Source organism: Hippocampus zosterae, chromosome 9, assembly GCF_025434085.1.
Source record: "Hippocampus zosterae strain Florida chromosome 9, ASM2543408v3, whole genome shotgun sequence".
Classification (NCBI taxonomy): domain Eukaryota; kingdom Metazoa; phylum Chordata; class Actinopteri; order Syngnathiformes; family Syngnathidae; genus Hippocampus; species Hippocampus zosterae.
The window spans coordinates 20,394,261-20,403,974 of NC_067459.1; the positions used below are offsets into that span (position 1 = coordinate 20,394,261).

The 9,714-nt window shown below is 41.8% G+C and overlaps 2 protein-coding genes across 12 annotated transcripts in view; both read right to left on the reverse strand.

Moving 5' to 3' along the window:
• Positions 1 to 6,852, reverse strand: part of cita (citron rho-interacting serine/threonine kinase a) — a 32,401-nt gene extending 25,549 nt beyond the window's left edge. For all 11 annotated transcript variants that reach the window (XM_052075753.1, XM_052075754.1, XM_052075747.1 and 8 more), the window contains exons 1-10: positions 6,698 to 6,852; positions 6,406 to 6,524; positions 6,163 to 6,304; positions 5,690 to 5,865; positions 4,578 to 4,679; positions 2,797 to 2,939; positions 2,394 to 2,487; positions 2,110 to 2,316; positions 1,549 to 1,702; positions 293 to 482 (exon numbers count right to left, since the gene is read on the reverse strand). In XM_052075753.1, the coding sequence (XP_051931713.1) occupies positions 293 to 482; positions 1,549 to 1,702; positions 2,110 to 2,316; positions 2,394 to 2,487; positions 2,797 to 2,939; positions 4,578 to 4,679; positions 5,690 to 5,865; positions 6,163 to 6,304; positions 6,406 to 6,507 (1,310 nt within the window). In that variant the 5' untranslated portion in view covers positions 6,508 to 6,524; positions 6,698 to 6,852. The remainder of the gene's footprint in view (positions 1 to 292; positions 483 to 1,548; positions 1,703 to 2,109; positions 2,317 to 2,393; positions 2,488 to 2,796; positions 2,940 to 4,577; positions 4,680 to 5,689; positions 5,866 to 6,162; positions 6,305 to 6,405; positions 6,525 to 6,697) is intronic.
• Positions 6,853 to 7,626: 774 nt separating this feature from the next.
• LOC127607464 (beta-crystallin B3-like) lies at positions 7,627 to 9,537 on the reverse strand. Its single transcript, XM_052075808.1, has 6 exons — positions 9,395 to 9,537; positions 8,805 to 8,895; positions 8,611 to 8,726; positions 8,384 to 8,516; positions 8,168 to 8,310; positions 7,627 to 8,052 (listed from the first exon to the last, which is right to left on the reverse strand). The coding sequence occupies exons 2-6, from the start codon at positions 8,877 to 8,879 to the stop codon at positions 7,773 to 7,775; spliced, it is 747 nt and encodes a 248-aa protein (XP_051931768.1). The 5' UTR covers positions 8,880 to 8,895; positions 9,395 to 9,537; the 3' UTR covers positions 7,627 to 7,772.
• Positions 9,538 to 9,714: the final 177 nt, after the last annotated feature.

Below are 9,714 nucleotides of genomic sequence, written 5' to 3' on the forward strand. Positions count from 1 at the left end.
TTGTTTATGCTATCTTGCACAGCATATTGCAAAACCCAATTTGTCCTCAACAGGCATGACACTGACAACCCAAGTGCCCAGTCACCGAAAACCATGCACGCGCCCTGGAATTTGTTGTTGAGCTAATGAGAAATTTGGAGACACAGGAAGCGCCAATGGTAGCATGGGGTCTTTAATTAACAAAGGTGAATCAGATAGGCGTATGCAAGAGGTCCACCAGATGAAGTAGGGAGTGTGTTTAAAAAAATATTTTTAAAAAAGCCAAACAGTGCAGAGAACAAATTGAACTTACTCAGATTTGGCCAACGTTGTCAGTGCTCTGCTGAAGAACCATCCTAGAAAGGGGAGATCCTTGCCCTGGAAGCCCACAGGGGGAGCTCCTCGCTTGGATGCTGAGGCTGGCCGGGGGGCTGCCTGCGCCGGCTCCTCAAAATTAGAGGTGTCATCTTCAGCGTGCAACGCAGGAACAAAAGGTGGGACAGCTGTCGGGGTGGGGAAAGAATTAGAGTCGGGAGCGAAAAAAGGCAGGGGAAATGTTTTGAGAGGCGGACAGGCTAATTCAAAAAAGGGGGTTGGGGGGGAAGACAGAGGAGGAAAGAAGGAGGGGAGGGGAACCTCGCAGAGCGGTGTGCGCCGAGTGCGGTAAATCGCACGTTGATGCACATGGTGCCTCCGTCCCTCCCTCCTCACACTCACTCACTCGTTCGCTTGCGCTTATGCTCACTTGCCCTCTCTCACTGCAGCAGAGCAAGCTTCCCATCTTAAACCAGAGCTGAAGCCTTAATATCAATCTGCATCCATTGATAAATACATAGGCGTACCTGTGTCTTTTTTCTTTCATACAGTTTATTAACCAGTTAATGGAATTCAATTCAAAGACTGTCAAAACAAACTGGTAGCATATTCTTCCATTGGCACAAAAGGCCAAATGGGGATTCGAAACATTGGCTCATCGTCTGCAGATGACTACAATCAAAATTCATCAAAGATGAGAACGTTTGAGAAGAGAGGGGAGGGCTTGCATATCAATGTTTGATAACAACGTCAGAATACCAAAAATAACTGTTGATTCATCTAAAAACGTGACGTATTGCAAACAGCGGACGCATTCGGGAATCACAGCATTGTTGTGCATTCTAATGTGACGGCACTTGAATGAAAATGTTCCCCGATGTGACTAGTGTGTGTAATTTTATCACAGACGCTGAGCTGAAAATGTCAACCTCTTCCACGTCTTTCTCTGTTATCCAAACCAGCATCATGTTCTGTTGCTAATGCAATCAGTCTTTCATTGATTTGATTTTTTTCTTTTAACTCAGCATACAAGCTTGATGAACACAATATGACTTCTACATGATGCCCTTTAATCACATTTCTTCTCCATTATTTTGTTTATGAAGTGAAGACATCCCCCAAAACTAATAATTATTATTAAAAATATTATTATTTTGAAAAGGCCTAATATTGGCACACATAATCGCCCAGCTGATTAATCGGCCAGGCCCTATAAGAAAGCAACAGATAGCCAGAGGAGAATCTCTACCTCACCTTGTCGTAAATTGTTCCAGTCCACTCTGGAAAAAAACGAGTGGCATCTGAGTCCTTGGAATCCCAGACGTTCTTTAGCTCCGCACAGCAAACTGAGCACCAGGTCGACAAACTGTTTGCTGGCGCGCGGCTCTTCTGGAATCTTTAGATAATGCTAAAAGCAGACAACATCCACTTCAACGTTCAGTTATATAGACACACGGTATATACGTATTTATTGAGTAAACAATATCTGTCCATTAACCATGCAAGATGTAGAAAGCATTCCATTTGACGCAACTTGTTTTTTGCTCATTATTAGTGTGATTTTGTTTTCTTTTTTGTCCATTCCTTAAAATGAAAATTTGTCAGGTCACATTTTTGAGATGAGAAGGCATGGCTTACAATCTCTGTTCAAGTTCACTCCAAATGTATTTTTGCTGTTTGAGGTCAGAAAAGCTAAAACAGAAAACAAAACTACAGAGGGGACTAAGAGACGAAGCCCAATTACAAGCGAATAAACAAATGAAGCATCTTGTCTGTATAATTTTCCATATTTGAGAGTTTCAAAACGGTAAGCACCTGGAAGTTGAGGATGTTGTGGATGGTCCGTGTTGAAGTGCCATCAGAGAAAGGCAGTTTGGAATATATCATGTCATAGGCAATGACCCCGAGGGACCACCAGTCACACTCCACGCCGTAGGTGCTGTGAGGGCCCCCGTTCATGGCCTCCAAGACCTCAGGGGACAGGAAGTCTTGGGTTCCCACAGGCACTGTGGGAGTGGCCACCTGGATAAAGATAAAAATGACGCACCAGTCAAGTACAGAGTCATTCACACAGACAGTAAACATTATAATCCACTCACCATTTTATTAGCTGTGAGCTTGGCAGCTGATCCAAAATCTGCCAGTTTAATGTGACCAGTCCGATCGATTACGACGTTTTCGGGCTTGACATCTCTGTAAGTGGTTATGTTCGAAGAGATTGCTTTTAAAGGAGGTGGTGGTTGGCTCACATTTGTGACATGCGTAATAAGTCAGTGCACTTTTTTTTTTTGTAAATTAGGTGAATTTCTGTTTGATGAATGGGTAGCTTGGAGCTGTTGATGAAACAAGAAAGTGGCAAGAGACAATTCACTGTCTATTCTATTTCCAACTACACTAAAAAGGCGTTTGTCCTTTTCCTGTGTCATTTCTAGCCAGGAGATACCCATTCAACAACAACTGCAACTACCACCATGACTCTGTAAGATCACAAAGCAGTCTCACCTGTGGACATAGCCCAGCTGGTGGACAGCATGAATGGCCTCCACCAGCTCGGCCAGATAGAACTGAGCCATGGACTCGTCAAACTGCTCCTCGTATCGGTTGAGCAGGGACAGGAGGTCGCCGCCTGGCAAGTACTCCATTGCCTAATACACAGTTGGAGGCAGTCAGAAACCAAATACATACCGGCGGGATCGCTATTTGCGTCTGGTTTGGTTGTGACTAAAATACGCAGCTAGCTCATGTTGAGGATAGATCTCGAAGCGGGACTATATTTAGAAAAACAGGCAACAGTAGAACCATGTGTGAGATCAAAGCACATTTCTGTTTAGGATTATAGGGTGGCTTTCATTTTAGATGATGTAACATCAGATGCGGTGGTAGATTATACGTGACATTGCAGTCAAACAACTGTTCCTCTAAAAGAAAACTGAAATGGCACAAACGGGACAATCATTGCAGAGCATGCCTGTCTGTATTCATAAGCATCAAACCAGTACAAGGCGATGGAAAAAAAAAAAGTCTTCCAAGTTTACAAGCATAAATCTAAATGCGTCTCTCCGTTTCTCGCCTCTATTGTCTGCAAGCGGAGATGAAAGGCTTTTGTTCAGGCTGATTTCAGCTATAAGGCGGCAACCATTATAGCCATAACAGATGAGAGCCCCTGGTGCATGAATGGTCGGCAAGTCTGAATGAGAGGGAGCATTTTGCTGTGTTACCTAGCAACAAGGGAGACTGGGAGCCGCTCTACCACACGGATAGAGATGGATGCTTTGTATTTTGCTCCATGCTCTACTGGGGAGCAGGGTGAGACAGAGGGGCAATAAAGAAAACGCACGAAGGGAGAAAGAATGGAGGCGGACATGATAAACATGTGAGGGCTCACTTCTCTAAACAGTGTCAACAGTGTGGACACAGATTATCATAAATACTGGAGAGTAACGTTCTTTATTACTGTCAATCAATTCAATGTTGACATCAATATTTATTGATCCTGACACACGACAAAATTTTTTTTCAAAATTACATTTTATTTAAACCTTAGAGGAAATCAACGTCTCCTACCGGTTCTAAACCATAAGGACATTGTCAATGTTTTAGGGGAAAAAAAGGTTTATTTTGCATTTTCTATTTTTGTCCTTGTGTCGCTTTTTTTTTTCTTAAACAAGTTGTTCCTCACACTGCACACTTCAGGTTCCTTCCTGGAGCAACTCATGTATTATTCTGACTGTTCTATTAGTTTCACGTACTGAAACTCACAGCTGTGAAAGAAAAATGGAAAAACAGTAACCTTCACAAAAGCACGATAAGTACATTTTGGTACACCGTGAGATTTTGTGCAGAATTATACTTTCTCCACTGTCAAGATAATCATGTACTGTATTTATACTCCTTTCCATTATCATTGAACTCAACTAATTCAAATTATTCATCTTCCTCAAGAGACACTCGCTAGTCTGGTCGCCGTTTTCAGTGCCTGACAACGTATTAGTTTGAATGTTTTCAAAGTGGCTTGACATTACATAACTACAGTGTTCTTGTAAATCAAATTACAAATAAACTACATGAGAGTGTATCGATCCATGTATTTTTTCAATCTCTTATTTTGGTTTTGGGTGAGCTGGAGTCTAGCCCAGCTCATTGCTTGATTACTAATTCACACAGTACGATGCCGGATAATTTTGTCAAGATTAACATTCAGTTGCAACCGAGAATCGAATTCAGCGTACCATAGTCATGATAAAAAGAGTTGTGGCGAATTGAGGATAAAAGCACAGCCTCACCAAATAGACATGCTCGTCATCCTGGAAAGCACAGAAGAGCTGTGGGATCCAGGGACTGCAGTTCAAAGACAGAATTCTCCGCTCCTCTTCATGAAAAACCACCTGAATCAAATGGGGCCCAGAATATGCAAAGAATAAAATCACAAAACGTGCAATCGTTAATTTCTGTTGGTTTTAAATGATAAAAAAAAACAATCATTTCATGTAACGACAACCTTTTATGTGGTGGTTCCATTTAATGATTCAATCATAGATGTGCAGCCTGAACAAAGCATTTCTTGTACATTACATTACATTGCTCATTTAATGCTCACTTTCCTTCTCTTTCTATTACAACTCATGTACTATTCTGTCTGTGAGCTGTTCTGTTAGTCACATGTTGTGAAATGATGTATCTGCACTGTAAGTGTTTGACTCGACAGCATCCTCCAGTGGGATTTTCTTTGACTGCAACAACTGAGCCAGGTCACAACTATGGCATTTTTTTTCTTTGTTGTTTTCAAATACTCCAAACAACCTACAAAATAAGTCATGACACACCAGAAACAAAACCTTTTCTACGTCAAAATTATTTATATTCACCATTCACCTGTATTTGCCTCAAACCTTTTTAAAGAAAAACAAAAACAACTACTTTATTTGAATAAAGGGCATTTCATGACTTCCAGGATGTAGTAATTACGAAACATCCCCCCCCACAGGAAACAGTAAGTTAATTCACAGCCAGTGTGAAAGAGATCATTTTCACTTTCTTGATGGTCATACAATTATTAAGAAAAGTCAATGTCTAACGTATAATATGTAGCTTTTAAGAAAACACTCCTGCTTCCTAGAAAAAAGTAAGTGACCATATAAAATATTCATCCCTCTCAACATACAGTCACCATCCTTAACGCCACTAACATTCTTCAACACAGCAGTGAATGGTTGACAATTTCCTGCACTAATCAAGGTGCTTCTAATTGCAACTACACAGGAGGCCAGTGAAATAAAATGATTGAATTTGAAAATTGAGCACAGAGCATGTTGTCTTGATGAAAAATGATCCAATCAAGCAATATTAAAACAGTTTAGAAAAAAATCAGCTCTGAAATACTCACTTATGTACTTACATTTTCCTGAGCACGTAAAACTGTCTTTTCCATGACTTTCAGAGCATAAATATCTCCTGTTGCCTTCTCTCGTACAACTTGAACCTTGCCAAAGCGACCGTGACCCACTGCAGCGCACACCTCAAAGTCATGAAGGCCCGGCTGCAAGGCCCGAAGCTCAGAGACCACCTCAGAAACTGCCACCATACACAAAAACAAATCAGTTTAGTGCACAGGTCATCAGTTCAGTGGCAATTCATTAACAAAAGAGTTGACCGTAGGTTTCAATGCAAGTGTGAATGGTTATTTGCTACTAAGTCCTCTGCAATTTGCTGGCAACCAATCCAGGACAATGAGTCGCTTATCGATTTGTGATACAACTACTGAGCTCATCCTATACAACACATCCATCCATCAATTTTTCGGAAGACTTGTCCTCACTTGGGTATGGGTCAAACTGGAGCTCTACAGGCACTTGTGTGTCATATGCTTACACTTGTTTACAAAGTTGGCCACATGGTGTATCTTCATCAACTCGGGGGATTTGCACTCTTGGTACAGTAACAACAGAGAGTCCACAAACTCCTCCCGACCCAAGAGGCATCCTGGTTGCTGCCCATTCAGGTTGATTCGACCCTGTGGAAATACACGAAGGGACAAAAAGGAAGTTACCTCATGGCACTTGCTTGTTTTTGTACATATTGATATTTTGGGAGCAGTTGGAGAGAGACGTGTACCTGAAACAGCTGATTGAGTCTCGAGCTTCGGATAGTGATAGCGTCGGCGGAGGTCGGCATCGTTTTAAGGCCTCCCTGGCTCACGTATTTGAACTTCAACATTCTCAATAATATATATCCTATGCCAATGACACATACAGACCAGATCTCCGGTTAAATGTGACGTTGTGATGGATTAAGAATAGCGCAAAATGTACAAGAGTTACATTTGTAAACACAGCATGCTAAGTGTAAGTTAGCTAAAACCCGTATTTATTAACGAAAATAAAGTTGGACTTTCGTCTTCACTTACACTCACAGACATAAAACCCAAAGCGTGGGGCCCCTCATGGAACTTCCATGCAAGTACCGGTAGTCCCTTTACGAATATATTACAAATAGACTTCACAATACAAAACGACCGGTGGCTTCCTCCTTGTTTGTCATTGCTTCCGGTAAACTTTCAAATTTTGCGCGTTGCCCGCCCATCAGTTCTAGTGTACTTCAATGAGATAGCATGTGATTGGCCAGGCCCGTGTAAAGGTGGCATTTGATTGGTTAGATCTATATTTGTGGGCAGGCCTCATAACTTTAACCAATCACATAGTCCGTCCTTTTGCTTCGCAGGTTCGCAAGAAGTGACTGACGTTCGTTTATCAGCTAAAAAAGAAGCTGTGAGCAGTTTTCACCAAACTGAATTAATGTATTCGTGAATAGTTCCGTGATACATGGCAAACGTAATACAGCATGTTTAATGTACTTTTTAAATATATCACTATGACTCATCTGACATCTTTGCAAAACAGTGGATGAATATTTTATGTTTGATGAGTCATAGCTTACTTTTTTGGGCGAAAGTTTTGCGCTCAATTGTCACATTTAATTTTGAATGGGCTGATGGGCCTGCTCATTTCAGGGTGAGGTGGGAAAAAAAGTGCAAATGTGTATATAAAATTGTTTGAAGAAATAACAACATGCATTTTTACTTTTGAACATCTGCAAAAATGATTACTTATTTACTCCAAATAATGCATTTTTGTTTAAATATCTACAGAGGCAAAATCTTGTGAAGGACAAGATAATTAAATATCCTTCTTTTAGATGGCAAAAGGTAGACGTGACATGAGATTTTCCTGAAGTAAAATGTGTACTTCGGCTCTAAAAAAATTGAAATCACCGTGACTGCACGACATCATATTACTGATTTAAAAATATATGTATATAAATTCCACGTAGACAATCAACAGTCGGGGATTGTTTTATTATTATTTGTGATCACAAATGCATATTTCATCCTTACAAATGCCAGTAATGAGTCAATGTCATATCACAGTGGCTTCGGCTTGTCCCAGGAGGTGTAAGGAGGTGCTGGAATTGTGGTTTTAGGCTTAAGGCTGTGTTTGTGATTTGGTATTTGGAGACGGTTTGGGATTTGGAGTAGGGTTAGGAACAGGATTGGGGTTGGGAGTGGGTTTAGGTTTAGAGTTGGGATTTGGATTTGGAGTGGTGGCAATGAAGCACCCCCTCTTGTGCCACTGCATGTCCCTCACACGTCGGACAGACTGGATCTGAGGCGCAGTGGCTCCCCAGTCATTCCAGTGCTTAAAGTCTCCGTGCTCAAACACATACTGGCGTCCTCTGTAGCCCGGGTACATGTAACCCACCCACCTTAAGAGGCAAAGTACAGTGGACTGAATGACAGCTCTCCAACGATAATCCAAACTTTTACACCGGCATTTCAACCATGCAGATAACACCGAAAAGCCAGGAGATTGTATCTTACGTGCCGTTGATGGCCTTAGCACTGGCAACTCGATCCTGGAAACCATAAACCCACAGACTGGGAACATCATCGTCAACAATCTCCATTTTCCTGCCTTCAAAACCTGCGTTCTCAAACAGGTGCAGCTTGTGATCTGCACTGTCCTGGAGAGAGACACACTCGCTTGAATTTCCTGTTGTATTTGTTGACGTGACAATGAGCATTATGAATACGGACCACTTTTAGGGGCCTGAAAGAGCTCAGACAGAAGTGACTCTGGCAGTTGGTCCAGGTGCTCCAGCGGGGATACTCCCCCTTCTCCAATACAAACTTCTCACCTGCAAAACGTGGATGTTCAAAACCAATCCATCTGGAACACAGGAGAGAAAATAACGTACACACATCGGTCCGTGTTTTTTGGTTGGTGGGGTCTTTAAATATTCAACGGAGACGCAATCACTCACGGTCCAGATTCCACAATGATGGAGCCAACTTTCTGTGTCTTCTCCAGCACATCTTTACATTCGCCAGATAATTCCACTTTCTTTCCACGGAAGTTCTCCAACTCGAAAACGGTCAACTATGACGCAAATATTAACATGAATGACCAAGTCCTTTTTGGTAAGTCCTATTTACTCAGTTTGTGTCATTCAAGTACCTTATATGAGGCTCCAGCTCCTCCCTGGCCCTTCTCTGCAGGTAACTGGTCTGGGCTTCCTTGTTGATCTGTCATTTTCCTTAGTTCGTTGCTATACGATTTAACATTTATATGTCTTCACTAATGTAGACAAACAATATGGCACACTCACACCGTCATAGTCTACGGGGCTCATTTTAGATTTGCTTAAATTATTTCTGCAGAATAGAATCTTAAATCGTTTCATTGCCTTGTACAGCCAAACAGTCGTGCTTTAAGTACATTTACAAAAACATCATTTGCAACATATGACGCTGCTGCACAATCAAATGAGATCCAAACATAAAAAGTTCCTTTACAATTAATTATGTTCAGTTTTGACTGACACGTTCAAAGAGGTGTCCCTTTAACATTACCGCATGCTTATTGTTGATGAAGGCAGCATTTTTTTTTTATCTCATTCGATGGCGGCTTAGCAGAATCAAATTACACATTAATAGTACATACTGTTTGGAAGCAAGCATTCTGTGGCAGATAAGGCAGAACTCGTTAGAAAGTAGGAAAAACAAACTTGATAAGGATCTTGATGGCCACATAAATATTTTGTTCACCTGGATGGCTTGCGTCAGTGCACCTGGTACAAGCCAATATCCCTGTCTTGCGTTGTTCTTTTTCTTTCTTGTCAGTCTGTCTTAGTGTGAGGGTGCGTAAGTGGGTGTGGAAGCCTGGCGAGCAGTCGGTGGAGGCCAGGGGGGTATTTATGGTTTATTTCTGGCCACAGCAGCAAAAAGCCTGTTGATGCAGCAAGTCTGTCGCACCCATTGTGTCCGTCACACTGCTTCTCAATAGGCTTGCCCTCTGTCCCTGGCGAATGCGGCCCAGCTCTGCTCGTGCTGCCATCCTGACCATGATCCTATAGCGGGCACATACT